Source organism: Nelumbo lutea, chromosome 8 (assembly GCF_056320005.1).
Source record: "Nelumbo lutea isolate HS-2025 chromosome 8, American lotus-T2T, whole genome shotgun sequence".
Taxonomy (NCBI): Eukaryota; Viridiplantae; Streptophyta; class Magnoliopsida; order Proteales; family Nelumbonaceae; genus Nelumbo; species Nelumbo lutea.
This window is the reverse complement of record NC_142691.1, coordinates 12,010,831-12,028,682: the sequence shown is the minus strand read 5'-3', so window position 1 is coordinate 12,028,682 and position 17,852 is coordinate 12,010,831. Positions and strand designations below refer to the sequence as shown.

General features: G+C 38.6%; 2 protein-coding genes across 3 annotated transcripts; both read right to left on the bottom strand.

Annotated features, from left to right (window-relative positions):
- Positions 1 to 428: 428 nt before the first annotated feature.
- On the bottom strand, positions 429 to 2,800 carry LOC148842746 (DUF538 family protein (Protein of unknown function, DUF538)). The gene is made up of 2 exons (XM_088957817.1): positions 2,251 to 2,800; positions 429 to 565 (listed from the first exon to the last, which is right to left on the bottom strand). Exon 1 carries the CDS (start codon positions 2,716 to 2,718, stop codon positions 2,254 to 2,256), a length of 465 nt encoding a protein of 154 aa, XP_088813943.1. The 5' UTR covers positions 2,719 to 2,800; the 3' UTR covers positions 429 to 565; positions 2,251 to 2,253.
- Positions 2,801 to 9,380: 6,580 nt separating this feature from the next.
- On the bottom strand, positions 9,381 to 11,024 carry LOC148842745 (protein SODIUM POTASSIUM ROOT DEFECTIVE 2-like). 2 transcript variants are annotated; one of them, XM_088956933.1, is made up of 4 exons: positions 10,702 to 11,024; positions 10,120 to 10,617; positions 9,908 to 9,983; positions 9,381 to 9,833 (listed from the first exon to the last, which is right to left on the bottom strand). In XM_088956933.1, exons 2-4 carry the CDS (start codon positions 10,330 to 10,332, stop codon positions 9,709 to 9,711), a joined length of 414 nt encoding a protein of 137 aa, XP_088813059.1. In that variant the 5' UTR covers positions 10,333 to 10,617; positions 10,702 to 11,024; the 3' UTR covers positions 9,381 to 9,708. The 2 variants fall into 2 exon arrangements, with proteins under 2 accessions (XP_088813059.1, XP_088813058.1); XM_088956932.1 differs by having other exon boundaries at positions 10,120 to 11,024.
- Between the last annotated feature and the right edge of the window lie 6,828 nt (positions 11,025 to 17,852).

The window sequence follows — 17,852 nt, the reverse complement described above, 5'->3', positions numbered from 1 at the left end:
GGAACCACATCTTCCATTTCTCGAACAAATAAGACAGTCAAATATGATGCAAAAAATATAAACAAAAATGCTTACAAATTAATTCTACTGGCACTTTTACACCAGTGCAAATGAAATTCACGTTGCAAGCAATTGGAATTTGGAACAATGAACAGGTTTTCAACCCCAAGGCTGTGTTCGGTTTGAAGGAAAATATAGGGAAAGGAAAATCAAGGAAACCATACAAACCAAACACAGCCTAAAGGCGCCCAAGGTTAGCAGCTGATTCATTTTCTCCTTAACCCAGGAATGTTCCGACTTGGTAAGACCGTTTAAATTACAAGTTTACAACGAGCAATGGAAACCATGTCTAAACAGCTTAACAGCATAAAAAAGAGGACGTGGAGAACTGGAGATGCATGGCGCAAGTAAAACAGAGCCTAACAAAATATATAAAACAGAACTATATATCTATATTACTATATAAATTACCATAATACTGTTCTGATGGTAAAGTTCACTAAGTACTTTGAGTTATACATGGACCATCATATAAATTACTCCATGGACACAAGAGGCGGAAACCCTGCAAGAAAGAAAAAAACAAAGCTGCAGTTACACCACCCAGACAGGAAGTGAAAGAAACAAATCATCAGCTTTGGATGCTTGATGTGGTTATCTTATCTAATTCACCTGTTTTAAGCCAAAATTGAAGGGGGGAAGAAAACAAGAATGATGCATTTGTGCCTTAAACTAGTCAATAAAAAAAACATGGGACGTAAAAATCTGGAAAAACTGGATAGGTAAGAAGTTGGTAGAGCTTCCAGTCTGTTACATAGCGCATGTTTCTGCTAAAAGTCTAAAACATCCTGCAAATATCAGGTAAAGTCCCCAACTTTGAAGCTCCACCAACAAGCAAAAACTCGACACCTGTTAACAAATTTGAATCATATTGCTTATGCAACTCAATAAAAAGTAACCCATATTTCCATTTTTTTTTTCTACACCAGTATACACATACAGTATTCTCAACTTAGACCTAATGGTTGGACCACGAGAACCAGAAGCAGCAGCCAAACTAGACAGTTGATGTAAAATAGCTTTAAAAGATAATCTGGGAACATTTTCTAATTCTTCTAATTCTTTTGCATTTTTTATTTGAACAAGTTGAAGGATCAAACTAGACAGTTGAACTGTATAACCAGTGACCCAGTAGTGATCAAAGCAGTTCTCCATCGGATTGGAGTCTGGCAACATTGACAATACCTTCTGATTCAAGAAAATTGGCGTGAAAAAACATTAACATGCCATAAGCAAACAAGATCAGAAACAAAGATTCCAACTATTGAATAGGTTCACTAGAGTTAAGAACATGCAGTCGTACATGCATGAGCTCATCTACAAAACTTCGGGATAGACTCCATTCCATGAATTTTTTTAATCAAGCCCTGCAGCAAGGATATTTTACAGGCTGTTTTTCGGTTTCATAGAATCATAGTGACGACATGTTTGGTAAAGCTGTAGCAAACAACCTAGACCCAATTTACCCTATTTTATTAGTCCTTAATAACAGCAAAGCGACACAAAAAAGGAAGTACTGAAGGAACTCCAGAAGAACGATACAAATACAAAATTGTACTAGACCAGTAAATAAAGACTTCAAACCAGAAAGGCTCCAGAGTAACTTAACCCAGATGGATTAAAAACTAATTAAGCAGTGCCCCACCAGAAGGCAGAAGCAAACAAAAAACAATTACAGATAAAGACCTCAAGAATCTACATCATCGCCCAAACCAAACAAAAGTTCACTATTTACTCTATAAAAGCTTACAAAATACATTCATGGTCCACGCATAAACAAACCATATTTTCAATCTGACTGGAATCCATTCGAACAAAAACTAAAACAATATTCGTGCGTGAAGACTTAGAAAGATAGAATCATGTGACAAATTAAGCAAATTTAATCTACGGCGCGGTACCGCGTCTATGTATCCAACTAATCTTGTTCTAGGCTGTACAATTAATTGAAAACGCCTCTAATTTATCAGACCAGACAAACAAACCTTGACTGTGTATCATGCTGTTTTGCTTTTAATGAACTACCATTAAAATCCTCTGCAGCAATCAACAAATTACTTCATCTATCAAACAATTATTAAAATAGAAATCCCAAAACAGAACCATCATGAAAAGAATTGAGGAACAGGATTTTATCGGTTTAAAATAGGGGGGAAAATAAGTATTTGAAATTCTTCTTTTGCGGCTCACCAGTTACGATGACGAACTTTGGCCCTCACACGGTGGGCTCTCGTCGAAATTCTTCGATGGGTACTTGGCCGTGACCATTCCAACCTCAAAGACCAAATTTTCGCCGCTCGATCGAATTCCGGTGATGGACCACCACTTGAAAAAAGCCCTAACCCGTATCCCGTCAATCTCCGCTATTTTACCCTCGACGATCTTCCCTGTAATCTTCTTCGAGTACGAGGCCAGATAATTGTCTGGAGGGAGCGTAATCTTACAGAAATCACCCAGATTTACAGAGAAATCACCGGAGGTCCGGTTGAGGGTGTAGTCCAAGACGTTCGTAGGGAGCAACCCAATCGGAAACCCGTTCTTCCTTAGCTCTTCGTGAGCAGAAGACGAGAGAAGGATAGGATTATCAGAGGAACTTGCAGAAAAATCGCAGAAGAGAAGGGTGAGAGAGAGGAAGAAGATCAGGGAAGCTTCAGCCATGTCTGTGAGCTTCGGAACTGTTTTGGGATCTTTGACTAAAAAGTCCTCTCTAAAGTGGTTTTATAAAATACGGAATTACGGGTTTGAGGAAGAATAATCTAAATGGAATAATTCATAAATATACAATTTATCCGACCGCATGCTTTCAAGGTGTCATGAGTGCGTTACGCATCTATTTTGTAAGGTGAGACCGCCAATGACATTATTGTAAATACATAGTATGAATTTTCATTCTTTTGATGTTTCTTACTATCTTTCCCCCAAAAGTTTAACGTATTTTTTGAGGGGAGGTAGGTAGTCGAGTGAGTTCATGAGCGTGTAAAGGTTAAGCACGAGATCCCCTCGACACTGTACTGTGTGCTTGTGCTTACCATTGATTAATGCAATACAAGTTACCTTTTGTCTAATCTGTGTGCATTTTTGTTGCCTGGTGTGTGTTGTTGCTTGATTTCGTAGGCTTTCTCGACCCCCTCGAGCGCCGCACGGGGGCTCGTTGACTAATCCCGTGACAGTTGGTATCAGAGCAGGTTGCTCCTCAACGCTCGTGACCCTTGCATAACAACACTAGTGGTGGCGCAATGAAGCACAACAAGGAACTCACTGACGAGATTAGGCATGGCCTTGCCCATGCAAGGGAGACTGATGAGTCTCTAGGCGATGAAGCCGCTGCAGAGAAGGCCCCAAAGGGTCACACATCCAAGACAAGCAAGCCTGACAAGTTAGCTGATACGCTTGCTGCCTTCGACACACGCATCCTTTGCTGTGAAGTGACTGTTGGGGAGATGCGTGACCGTGTGGAAGAAATCCACTTGAATGTGGAAACAATTGAGAGCTCCATGGTGGAGCTAGAAGCCCGTTTAAATGGCATTATGAATGAGGTCCAAGACGTCCTGAATAGAACCCTCAAGGATGTCCTTGGAACAAAATCTCGACAAGAAGGGAGCTCATCTCGATCCGACATCCAAGACCAAGTGGATGAGATGAAAGCTAAATGGATGGCCATGAAAGTAGCCATGGCCTCTCCTTCCGACATCCAGACTCAAGTGGATGAACTAAGAGGAGACATGTCGCTCCTCATGAGACTGGTGGCTAGCACTCCAAGCCCCTCCACAACGCTGGCCCCTGCTCGTGTGAAGATTCGGGAGCCCACACCTTATGCCGGCTCCCGAGATGCTAGGGAACTTGACAACTTCTTGTGGCAGATGGAACAGTATTTCCATGCCGCTGGCATTGATGATGACTTAACGCAAATTCGTACAATGATCATGTATTTGACTGACATTGCTATGCTATGGTGGCGCAGGCGATGCCAAGACATTGAACGGGGTACGTGCACCATTGAGACATGGGCTGATTTCAAACGAGAACTAAAGCGGCAATTCTACCTAGAGAACGTGGAGTACTTGGCGCGGAAGAAGTTGAAAGCATTCCAACATGGGGACTCACTCCACGATTACGTTAAAGAGTTTTTAGCCCTTACCTTGGAGATCACGGACATGTCCGACAAGGATCTACTGTTCAACTTCATGGACGGACTGAAGCCATGGGCCGAGCTAGAACTCCAACGCCGCAACGTACAGGACCTCGCCACAGCAATGGCAGTGGCGGAGCAACTCAATGAGACCAGCTTGTTAGATGAAGAAGCTCCTAAGCCAGAAAGCCCACGTTCCCCTAATTTGAGTGGGGGAGCAAGTCGCTCACGCCCTCCGTACGACAACTCCAGCTTCAACAAATCAGCAAGACAAGACTACGGGAAGAAGCCACAAGGAGAGCAAGGCCCTCAGCACCATTACAAGCCCAGAACCGCTGGGTCCCCAATTTTTTGCTTCCTTTGTGGGGGAAATCACTTGGTTCACAACCGCCCAACCAAGAAGAAGATCAATGCCCTTGTTGCCAAGCTCAGTGATGACGAGCAAAGTGATGAGGAAAAGTATGTGCAAGCGCCAAGAATGGGCGCCCTTCGACTCTTCAACGCCATGATGAAGAAAGAGGCCAATCATGGAAGGCCAAAGAGAGCCCAGAGGGGGCTGAAGTATGTAGACATCCTCCTCGGCGGGAAGCCGACTCAAGCCCTTGTTGATACAGGGGCCTCCCACAACTTCATTTCAGTTGCCGAGGCCAAGCGACTCAAGTTGAACACCGTGAAAGAGACAGGGTGGATCAAGGCCGTGAACTCCGGAGCAAAGGCGATTGAAGGCACGACTCGTGGGGTTGACCTCCAAGTTGGGCCGTGGACAGACAAGATTAATCTTTCAGTTGTACCCCTGGATGACTTCCGAGTTGTCTTGGGAATGGACTTCATGAGACAAGCAGAAGCCGCGCTCCTGCCTCACATCAACTCTCTGTGCATCTTGGACGAGCGCTCCCCTTGCATGGTACCAGTTGTGACTTCTACCCGAGTTCATGGGAAGCAAGTTTCTGCACTACAACTTTTTCATGGAGAAGTCTTGTTCAACGCCAACATGAAGGAAGCAGAGAAGTTCCCCACTCTACAAGCTGAAGAAGCCGCACCTCGAGCCAATAACTACAGCAGCAGTAGGAAACAGCAGGCCATCCAGCCATCTACACCTCTCCAGCAACAGAGTTCGTGCACGTCGACAACCATCAAGCAAAGTAGATGACCCAAGGCCGTGTCCAAGTTTAACATCGCCTATCACCACAACCACAGGGGAAAGCGAGTGCCACCCAAGCTGCCTAGGGACCACTTTCGCACCATCCCTCAGACGGAATCATGTAGGAGCCTTGTGAGTCACCCTTGGGAAAATATTCATGGGAACCAACACCCCAACAATCCAAACCATCATTTTGACCCTTACCTAGCCCAAACCTACCCAATAACCAAGTTGAATCAGCCATTAACATACCTTGAGGCCGCTAGGAAAGGACTTAGCCCTAGGAAACCCCAACAGAGTAGGCCAACCCAACCATGCTACAAGACTACACACCTCGGCCTTGGACGACAGTAGGTTCGGGAGCAGCAAAAGAACCTTCCTTCCGCAGTAGTGACTCTAAGGGACCAGCCGAAGCCAATCTCCGAGGACATAGATCGAATTGAGTGGGGGAGAATGTCACGAGTGACTCCTTTGTCGCGCCATCAAGCAACTACCATGAGCCATCAGAGTGCCAACCGCGTGCCTTCAAGGTGTCAGCATGTGTGTCATAGGTGGGCTATGCATGTATTTTGTAAGGAGGGACTGCCAATGGCGTTATTGTAAATACATAGTATGAATTTTCATTCTTTTGATGTTTCTTACTGTCACTCCCCCAAAAGCTTAATGTACTCTTTGAGGGGAGGTAGGTAGGTCGAGTGAGTTCATGAGCGTGTAAAGGTTAAGCACGAGATCCCCTCGACACTATACTGTGTGCTTGTGCTTACCATTAATTAATGCAATACAAGTTACCTTTTGCCTAATCTGTGTGCATTTTTGTTGCCTGATGTGTGTTGTTGCTTGCTTTCGTAGGCTTTCTCGACCCCCTCGAGCGCCGCACGAGGCCTCGCTGACTAACCCCGTGACAACGTGGCACTAGTAGAGACATCTGTCCTAATGGCAATATGGCATGACGGGTCACGTATTCACGGGTAATGATTCGGGAAGCTAAGGGCCTTAGGCTATGTTTGGTTTAATTTTTCCCTCCTCTCTTCTTTTCTATCAAATAAAATACGGCTTAAATAAACATAATAACCCAACCTTAAGATAAATTGAGCCAATCTTAGTTTCATCCGTACCATACAATATTTTCTTAAGTCATGAAAAGGAGTTGAGTTAGAATCCAATGTATAGGATCAAGTTTAATAAAATTCAGCTATTCTAGTCTGATTTTAATATCTAAATTTTAAAATATGTCAATTTAGTACTCTGTTTGGAAAGGATGCAAATAACTGTAATTACATCTTTCAAAAAAAATAAGTGTGAATGCAAATATATAAAATGTAAAACGGTTTATATAAATTGTAAAGTTGGGTTAATTTTACACTAATAAATTTATTGTAATGGATGCAAATACGAATTCCAATAAAGCATATACTTTTTTTATAAAAGTTTATTTGAATGTAAATTTACTTCTTTTTTTATTGATGTACTTTTACATTTTATTATCAATTTAAATATGTATTAGAAAATGTGTTTTTTTTTGTCATTTGTCAATGCATAAATGTAATATTGCCAAATACAAAGTCAAAAGTGAACCAGAGTGCAAATTTACCATAAATGTTCCAAACATGGCCTAAACTTCCAAAATGTTCCAATTTAGTCCAAAATCGTTAATTGTTATTAAATGGTATGTGAAAAGAAGCAAACGTTCCTTTATCAACCATTCAAATGTCCTTTGGAAAATTTACCATTGTTTTGGTTTAATTTGGATTCTTGAAGAATATGATAACGAACAATGTCTTAGTTTGAAGGATAATTTTAACATTTTCAAAAGTACTAAACTAAGATGTTTTGGGAATTCAGGTACTGGATTGGCATGTTTTGAAATTCAGGTACCAAAGTGAGAATGGATCTAAAGTATATGATACTAATATGCAATTTACCCTTTATATAATATTTTAATTTTTATATTTATAAATATAAATACTTTTTATATGTATAATATATTGTTTTTACGAAGCTTGGCCCATTTTCAAGCCCAAATTCTAACTTCATGTTTTTATTTCAAGCCTAGCTGGAACCTGGAATAGTAAAATATCTGGCTTAGCTTGACTCAATCAACCCCTGATCACATTTTTGGGTTAATTTGCTCAGCTGAAACTGGAATCGAAAGGCAGAGACAGAAGGAATGGATGTCTGTCACTTTTGTCTCTCGACTCTCCCGCCTTATTTAAAACTAAACTATTATTTTTGGTGGAATACTTCAAACTAAAATAAAAAATTATTTATTAACCATCCATTGTTTTGCGATTAAGAAAACTATAAAAGATTGGACAACCCATGTGCCCATCGACCCATGTGAACTGGAATCGGCAATGACTAAACAATTACTTAATAATAAAACCAACAGTTCTTAATTGAAGTCAGATTTATAAAATTTTAGGTGGTTTTCTTTCTCTAATGGATATTCTATAAATAGTGATGGTTGTTGAGAAAAATCGTCTCCTTGGCTCTATATTATAAACGCATTTAACTGCAAAGAAACTTCCTGAACAGAGGATTGAGAGGTCTACAAGGAAGCATGTAATAGACTAATTGGCGTATTCTTAATTCTGTTCTTGAATTTATCTCAACTTTCAAGAGTTGAAATTAATGATTCCAAATACATAAATGTTGTTGAATCTTTAACTCAATCAATTGGATACAGTATAAAGTCATCAAAACAACTAGATTGCTTCAGTTTAGGGATTCTCCTTTCTTCTGTTTATTAGGGCTTAAAGACATAAGAGCAGATGGGTTGGTTTTCTCTCCCTCTGAGATGATTAATGGCTTCCAAAATAAGGGTTTTTGTGGGAAAGGAACAGACCTTAACTTTTTAATCAGATCCCTTTACAATCAGAGGAAAAAACGATGATGATCATGATACATTTGGATAATACATTAACCACAAAATCACATCAATCCAGTCGATCAAAATCATTTTAAAACCAGACAACTCAGAGTGGGGGACCCCACCACCTCAAAATACCAAGGAAGGTGCAACCTGGATGGGGAACCCCAACAAACAGTAATAAGACAGCATTAGTGGGTTATGGCCTTAGAAAGGGGAGGGGGGTCATAGAAATTGACTCCAGCCCATAAGAAGGAATAAGTGGCTAAGGTGCTATTAAAAAATGAGAGACAAAGAAGTATGTTTTATCCATAGACATGGCAGACTTACCAGTTGGCAAAAGTCAAAGAGTGACGATAAAAATTATTCAAGTAGGTCTGCAATCATTTATGTATTAGCTATTCAAAGCAATTCATCAACCTAATTAGATTAATCTGCCCAAGTCTTTCTAAATTGATTGATCAAAAATCACTAAGAGCATTCTTCTTTTTCTACTCAGTTTTTATTAACCATGACAATTTGATTGGTCTGTCTAACTTGGGATATCTAAACCCATAATCTGCCTGATCAAATCATCAAAAAAAAAATAAAAAAGTAGAGACTAGAGAGAAATGTATTGAGGGATTCTGTATCAAAGCTGCAGGAATTCCTTGTAGATAATACATGATTTGGCCATGGCCCCATTTGCTTCTTTTTATCATACAACCCAGTTGTCTCTACAGTGAATCTCCCATGACCCAAAAAATTACAATCGAGCTGTACCCATCTGCAAATGGAAAGAATATGCCAGCTTCCTTGTTGTTCTGATTGCGTACACGTATATACAATGAATGACATGATGTGATCTCATTTCATTCATTTTGTTAATTATTTGTTTCGAATCCGAACCAGAAAGGTACAGAGGGAGAAAAGGGAAGAGAAAACATGAATGGAAACATCAAGCCGTTGGGATAAGGAAGTGGGTTTAGGTAGTGAGAAAAGACATGAGCACTCAAAAGTTTCACAGGGGATATGGCCCTCCATGTGTATGATGTAAGAAAGAAAAGCACTCGTGCAGCATTAGGTGAGGTAAGGACCGTAAGGCTACTGAACCTAGAGAGAGAGAGAGTTATCTTTCCTCAAACCTCTGTAACTTTGATTCTATCAATGTATAAACATCCACTGATCTAATACAGCTCTGGTTTGGAAAATTGCTAGAATTCCAGCTTCACTGTTTTCATTGCCAAATGGTGAAAATGCCATACATCAGAATTGGGCATTAGTCAAATAACTAGATTGGTTAGTAGATGGTACAACACATAAAGGAAGCACAGAAATCAGTGCAAAGCTTACATGAAGGAGAGATATACTGTGTTTTCAAACTGCTGATTTTGATTAATCCTCAGCAGCCATGTTTACCTTTCTATCTATACTTTGCCCATCTAAAGCCTAATGAATAAGAACCCGCCAAATTTATTTCCAACTCAATAGTAACTGAGTATAGAATCTCTTTTTGGTATGATCTTTCAATCAGGAGAACTCCCACAGCTCTGCATTCTTGACCTTTGACACACTCTCTAACACCTCAAAGGGAAGAACATCCCCTATTACAACCACCTTCTTGCTTTCCAAGTCCACTTGATACGAGGTTACACCTACAGAGCAGTGATGTGATGAATCAAGGAAACATCTGAGAAATCGTTCAGAGTGAGGTAGACCAGTCACATACCTTCCATCTTGGAGATGTGCTTCTCAACTTTTCTTGCACAGCCATTGCAATGCATGGACACCCTTAATACAACCATCTGCATAACCCATCAACACAAAGTTTTCAAAAATCTAAACCCCACCACATTCAATTCACCAAAAGAAATTTTGTTCAGAAACTATGTTTTTTTCTCACAGAGAGAGTGAGAGAGATGCAGAAATTAATCTCCTTACCTTGGGCTTCAGCTGAAAGGCCAAGGTTTGCTTCTCTTCAAAGATATCCTTTAATTTCATCAACTTGCCTCCATTGCCTCCTCCAATAAGCGGCTTCCTATCGAACTCCATATCATCTTGGGTATCCAAGAAGTTCATGCAGAAGCAAGATGTGTTTGAGGCAGGGGAAAGACAAAGACAGTCCAACACCCTGCCAAATCTCAGTTTCCCCATCTGAGCAACTGCTTACAGACCCAGAGAAAACAAAGACAACACCCACAGCCACACACCGCCGGCAGTGAATGAGAGCGAGAGAGAGAGAGAGAGAGAGAGTTCAAAAGCTGAGCAGAAGTATGAAAATCAATTGAAAGGCATGAAGAACAGTAGCAAGTTTCACGAAGAAGAAAAGAAGCCAAAGACCCGTTTTTCCAGATCAACTGGTGGAGATGGAACTAAAAAGAGAGACCCAATTACCCATAAAGGCATTCTTAACTGTGATCGGTCGAAGTGGATTTTCTCCTGTGACCAACTGAAGAAAGTAAACCCAAAAAGGCTTAAAATAAGAATAATAATAAAAAAAAAAAAAAACAGAGAGAAACGAACTTCATGAGGAATTAGCAATCTGAAACTCTGATCTGCTACAACTACAAGTGGACATCTCTTCCATGTGACCAATTCCCAACGAAGTAAACCTAACGAATATCACAATTCGATGAAGCAGTCTGTTCATTACTTCCAAGCAGTGATTGAAAAAGAAAGAAAAAAAAAGAAGTACAATTACTAGAGGGGGCCAGGGGGTAACTCCAGCTCTGTGACATGTGATGACTAAAGCTTTAAAAAGATGGTATTCATGGTCATGGATGGAATGGAATATGTATAAATCAATTTAGTATCTTTTGATGATCATGGATGTGAGACTGAGAAACAACAAAATGTAGCACTTAGATTTGTTCTTATGTGCCATACTCTGCCATCAGGGGCATTTATGGAAATATATCTGTCTATAAATTCCAAAATTACAAAACTACCCACTTTAAGTGGTTCATCACATTGGGTCGGCCAACCCAAAATCAACCCTAATGGACCTAAAATTTGGGTTACAAAACTACGGACTTAGATTGTGGCCTGGTTTTGTACGTATGCATGTGGGTATGAATGTATGTACATGTATGTGCATACACAACATGGTCTTCATGAGAATGAGTTAATGTGATGCGACGTTGACGAGAGTTTGTGTGTCTCACAGTCTCAGAGCTGAATCTGATTTCTTAATTGGAACTGGTTAGGTTGAGTAGTACATCATAGCGAGTCAGAGTAGGGTTAGGCTTATGGGTCAAACCAATTGGGTTGGGCTTCACCTCACCTCACCCCTATGGCCTTCATCAATTTCTTGAGAACCTGACCGGACGTTGAATCATAAAGAGCCCCAGCTCAGGGTTTGACTGATTTGACCATTGTCAATCAATAATCAATTTTGCCTGTTGACATCATAAATGATAAATGAATAAAGCTTCTTACCCCAACCGGTTCGGTCCAGTTTCAGTGGAGCATGGTTCAACCGGATGGGATTTTGGTTTGTGATCAGATTTGGGGCAGAATAGTCAAATTATAGAGATCATTCATGGTTGGAATAATTGAGGGATGGGTCCGGAATTATTGAGTGTGTGAGGTTAGATAGTAATAGAGAGTTGGAATGATGGAGGGATTGAAATATTTTTAGATTTTAGTTGGATTGTCCATCTCCTACAGCTTGGTCCATGTGATAAGTGGGAAGAAGAGGACAGACAGAGTCTACGCTGGGAAAAAAAAAAAAGAGTCGAATTATGTTACGCACGTGTGGATCACGTGACTATTGTTAAGAACAACCATTGGTTGGGGTGGGCCCTGGGCCGGGTGGCAATTGCTTAATGGGCGGTGGCTTTCTTTTTCTATTTCCTCCCTCTAATCTTTTTTTTTTGTTTAATTCAAGGGTAAAATGACCCGGCAGATTCATTCGGTTTGGGTTCTGGTTGTGTCTTTCCAACCGGCCGGGTCAATAGTCGACAAAGATCTTTTTTTTGGGGGGTTTATCCCTTTCTATCTCCATGTAAACTTGGCTCGAAAGAATAGACTTGAACCAAGGGTTGAAATTACAGAAATGTCAACTGTTTGTGTGTGTGCTTTTGGCTCTCGGTAATTTTTTCTTTCGTTTTGAAATTTTCGTATTTAGGATGAATTTCGTAAATTTTCACTAACGTGCAAAACAATGAGTTAATCAACTATTCAACCCAAAATACAAGAATGGTCCATTTTGGGTAGGGGTAACTCGGGTTAGCATTTTACACTATTTCGGGTCCATTTAAATTTTAACAAAAGCCTAAACCGAGTCCATCCAATTTGCACCCCCTATTTGGGGGTGGGGAAGGGCTTGTGTAAGGGTGCAAACAGACCAGTATATGATCCAATCCAAATTTAAATCCAACTAGATTTTATTGGATATGGATTTCCCTATCAAATTTTCGAATCGAATTGGATCACAAAAAATGATCTATTTTGAAATCGGATCAGATCCTTGTTGGGTACCCGATAAAATAATTTGAATTGAATTTAAGTCAAGGATTATAAAATCTGACAAAATAGATTTAAATTCAAATATATGAATTTTCTATCAAATTGAATTTGGATACACCTCGATATCAATTCAATCTAACCTACTGCTGTAAGTAAAAAGGTGTTAAATATGAATTTTTTTATTGACTTTTAGAGATGTATGGCTGCAATTCACCGCAAGTAGAGAGTGAGTAGGAAAATTGAATAGGAAATCCCGTTTGTAATTCTAGATATGCGGCTGGATGCCGAGCTGTCAACGTGTTAGCACACTTTTTTGCTGGCAGCAGAACCCATTGCTTGTGTTCAGTGCTGTTGGACCAAAGTCAAACCAGATGGTTCAACAGATGAAACAGTGACCCAACAGTGAGATTTCTCGGTTAACCTGATTAAACCGTAACCCTAGAGCTTTCTGGTTTTACATCGGGTCCAAATCTAAGAACTCTGCTGGTATTTGCGTGTATAAGAGAGAGAGATAGGTTGCTAATTCCATATTCTAAGCAAAGTTAGTTATAAATTATTGTAACTAAAACAATTTAATAAACAGGTTTTGTGAGGCCAACACAACCGTAACATGACATTAATTAGTTTTCTATATGGTTGGGCCAACGGGAAACAAGGCAGAAGTAATATATTCCTCTGGCCCTCATAATGGGGAAAAGGTGATGGCATACCATAAGTTGGTGTCTCACACTCACAGTAGATTTAGTTGAATTATCATGTAAGTCCATCTTAATAGAAATTTGGTTAAGTTTGTGTTGATAAATCTAGGGTTTTGGGGCTGTCTTTGTTGATGTGGTAGTTGTTTTTGTTTTCAATAATAAAATCAATCATGTTGTTAAAGACCTCCTTCTATATTAACTACGCTCAATTCATTTAATTTCAATGTGGATCTTCTACCTACGGGACACTACAATTGTATATCGAGAACATCTCCCCATAAATGGTAACATCTAAATACGGAAAATGTTTCGAATGTATGGTTATAGTGGTGTTTGGGTAGGAGATTCAAATTGATCCAATTTATACCCGCATTTTATTATAGAGGGTCAAAATATTTTCAAAGCTATTTAATAATAAAAAATATATATTTAATGGGGAGAGGCGAGATGTTACAAACATTGATCATTGGATAGAAGGGAAGATAGAGAAATAAGAATGGTTTTATTGGAGAAGAATAATTATAGAGTTATAATAGAGAAAATTAAGAAATAAGAGGATTTTTATGATGAGACATGTTTGTACATTGACATTTATGAGACTTTATGATGGGAGATTAAAATAGTTAACTTAAAAGTTAGAAGCTTTATTTTTATTTTGGGAAATTCTTAATTCTTAATATTTCACATGTGTGTAGGAGATAACATGAGACTTAGGGGATGTTTGGAACCGTGGCCGTTTTTCAAAAAAACGGTGTCACGTCGGATCCACATAGGCGATTCAACAAACGCCCATGTATCTCATTGTTTGGTTCAGCCGATTATTAAATAATCGGGCATGCCTAAAAAATCGGGGCCTCACCAATGCATACATTAGTGAACTGTTTTCCCAACGGTTGACTGATATGTATCCTATGTGGTACTTACCTGTCAGCACATACATGAAAAACGGTGATGAAAATCACCTTACCAAACAGTATAGCGTTTCTCAATGCCTACATGGCAGAATCATTTTTTTTGTAAAAACAGGTCTTGGAAGCATAGACGTTTTTTGAGAGACCCTTGCCTCCACATACTCCTCTTTCTATCACATATAGATTGGACACATTAAGGACAAAACGCCTTTTTGCCATAACTGGTTTGGTTTGTATGGTTTAGTTTTTCAACTCATCCGATCTGATCCGGGTGTCATTTATATATTAAAAAACAAAATAAGAGAGAAGGGGAGACAGAGTGTGCGATCTGTGATGAGAGACCCTTGGGCCTTGGCCTTCACACAATGTTTTGAACTGATTATTCCATACAATGTTCTATGAATCATAGGATATGCAAACTTTGTTTTTGTTTCAAAAGCTATCTTTGTGGTTTTAAAAATAATATTTGTTTTTTTTAACACAACCAACTTGTTTTTGCTTTTAAAAAGAAAAACAAAATTAAAGAATATGGTTTTGTAGGTCCATTTGCTGACGTGACAATGTCAAAAAACAAATGAAAAAACATTCATACATTCAAATTTCATTATAAACACTGGAGCTTGGATATTAGCCCTTTCAAGTAGTGTGTGGTCATAAATCAATATAAAATCTTAATGTTCTGCTTTAGGTCATTAATCAATATTAATCTATTAATGTGTTTCTTTTTCTTCACTTAAATGAATCATATTTAAATTCCTTAACATTTTTTTTTTTTGGTATTCTAATGCAGCTTTATTCCTCACAAGAGGTGAAGTGTTATGCTAGAGCTAGTATAGCTTTGGCATCGATGTTGCAGATATAGCACCGTTTTTTCAGAAAATAGTGCTGCTGTCTTTTTCGTTTTTTTTATTTTTGGTTGGAAATGTTGCTGCCAAGTAGAACATTTCTTGGAGCAACAATATTTTTTGTTTAGTACCAATGCTCTAGGAAATGTTTTCAACATTAATACCTATTATCCAGTGCCACCTCATATCCCTGTTGGCAGTAATGAGCTGCAGCTCTAGGAAACGTCAAATTCGGCGTTGCTCCAAGTCATACCTTCCCAATTTCTAAGGCGTGACTTGAAGCACCATTTTTTATGGAAAAACGGTTTCAAACAAACAGGTGTTTCCTAGAGCACCGTTTTTTTCTGACATGATACTGATGTGTCACCATTTTCTGGATCAATGACATTGATGCCAAACAGACACCTAGTCAATGGGTTCAGATAGACCTGTTCACAGGCTAGATCGGGCTGTTCTCAGCCCTGAGCCCGAGCCTGATCTGAATAGATATATTATAATATGTTAGTACTATATTATATAAATTATATTTTTTAATTATATAGTGTTCTCGACTCGGGTCAGATTTATTTGAGAAAGCCAATGGGCCTAAAACTTTATCCAAACCCAATTAATAATTGGTCGGACTGAGCCAACCTATTAAGTTATCTGGCCAATGAACAAGTCTACACAGTATCCACTAATATAAAATGAAAGAATTTATCCAACCATAGGTTTGAAGAATCCAGATTTGCTCCACACACCCTACCCATAAGACGTTACACACACGTCAGGAATATCTCCCTATACTTGTGCCTGATGTACAGTTATAGCGTCTTGTGGGTAGCAGATCTAATCTTCACAAAGATGCCCTAAAACCAATTCAGCTAGGAATGGATGGGCAAACCTTTTAACTTTTCTACCTTGGTTTCTATTCCCAAGACACAAAAACCATAAGTTTCCTGAAAAGAACTTTAGGCTGCATTTGGCAGTAAGGACTTATATTCCTTTTGTAATTAAAAATTCAATGTTTATAAGGGTATTTTAACAGTAAAAAAAGAGATAATTCCTTAAAAAAGGGAATGCCAAATGCAACCTTAACCCCAAAACTTTTTCATTTTATAATCCATATTTCTGAATTCCCATGTATGACCTGAAAATAAAAATTATTTTCTTACACTTTGAGCTCTATAATTGTATTCTAGCTTGCACCCTCCATTTTCATATAATTAGTTTATATTATAAATATATAGAAAACTAATATTTGTCAAAGGACTACATATTTATTCAAAATCAAATTTAAAACAAGTGTATCCAAGAAAGTTATTTGAATATCACTATTTTTTTATTGAATTTTCTGTACTAAATATTGAATAAACTATCCAAAGAGTTGTACTTAAAAAAGAAATTTCGAGGTACCACAAGCTTCTTTTCCCCTTATTTCTCCCAAAAAGTCGACCATCTTTATTTCCGCAAGGATAAAAGTGATGGCTCTTAGTATGGCTATCACGTGATAAGTTTATATTTTCATTTTTATTTATTTTATTTTTTATATTTTTAGTAGTGTATAATTTAGAAATTAAAAATAAAAAATGTGATGCATCTATAGGCTTTAGACTGAGTGTCGGGACAACCTGACCAGATTCAGCATAGACTCAATCTTGTCGGCCTGAAGATCAACCCATTTCAGAGACTGTGACCAGTTGATGATCTTCTTTCTCCTTATTTGACCCCGATTTGATAGAATTGGTGTCATATTTAGAGAAGAACCAGACCTAAGGGAGTTGAGAACTTCTGCCAACAGAACACGTTTCAACCCTCTACCAGCATCATCTAACATCACATGTCTCACCATGAGACTGATACCCATCAAAAAAGTGGGGCTTCCATGTATAAGATCTGCGGTGTATGATCATGTTAGCAGAGGGCTGGAACATATTATGTTGGCAGGTGATCCAAACTAGGTTCTCTTGAAAGGGTTTAGGTTTTAAATATCTGTATTCAAAAATTACTCGACCCATAGAGGTGGCCATGAGCCGAACTTCTCACGAGTTATTTGAGTTTGGCTTGACTTGATCTTGGCTCGTGAGGCTCGTGAGGCTCGCGAGCGAGCCTAATCGAGACTAGTATAATAAATAAATATTTTTTTATTACATACATACATACATACATACATACATATATAATATTTTTATTTTTTATGTATAATAGTAAATAATTTTTATAATTCTAATTCTTTTGTATGTAAAATAAAACGTTTTTGTATGTATAATTTTTATTTTTTATATGTATAATAATAAATAATTTTTACAATTCTTACTTTTTTATATAAAATAAATAAATAAATAAATATATATATATATATAATTTATATTTTTTAGAAAGAACTTGGCTTACAGCCAAACTCAAGCCGAACAGAGTTTAAACTTGCAAGCTTTGAGCCGAACTGAGCTCAAACTCAAGCCTAACACAATTTAAATAAGCTGAGCTTGAACAACCAAGTATTCAGCGCAGTCGGCTCAAATCCACCCCTACTCGGCCCGCCTCTGATTATATCCAACCTAAAAATTGAAAACCAAAAAATAAAAAACCAACCCAAATGTGTAGAGTTGTTCTGTGGTACGGATGTGAACTCAGATTCCATTCAGTTTCTTTATTTGAATCCGTTTGGATTTGGATGGGTCTGCTCTAAGTCCGACCCGTTTCATGTGTTAACGTTGCAAATGAAACACGACATGATGCATGATGTTGAATTCATTATTATTTCTTTAATC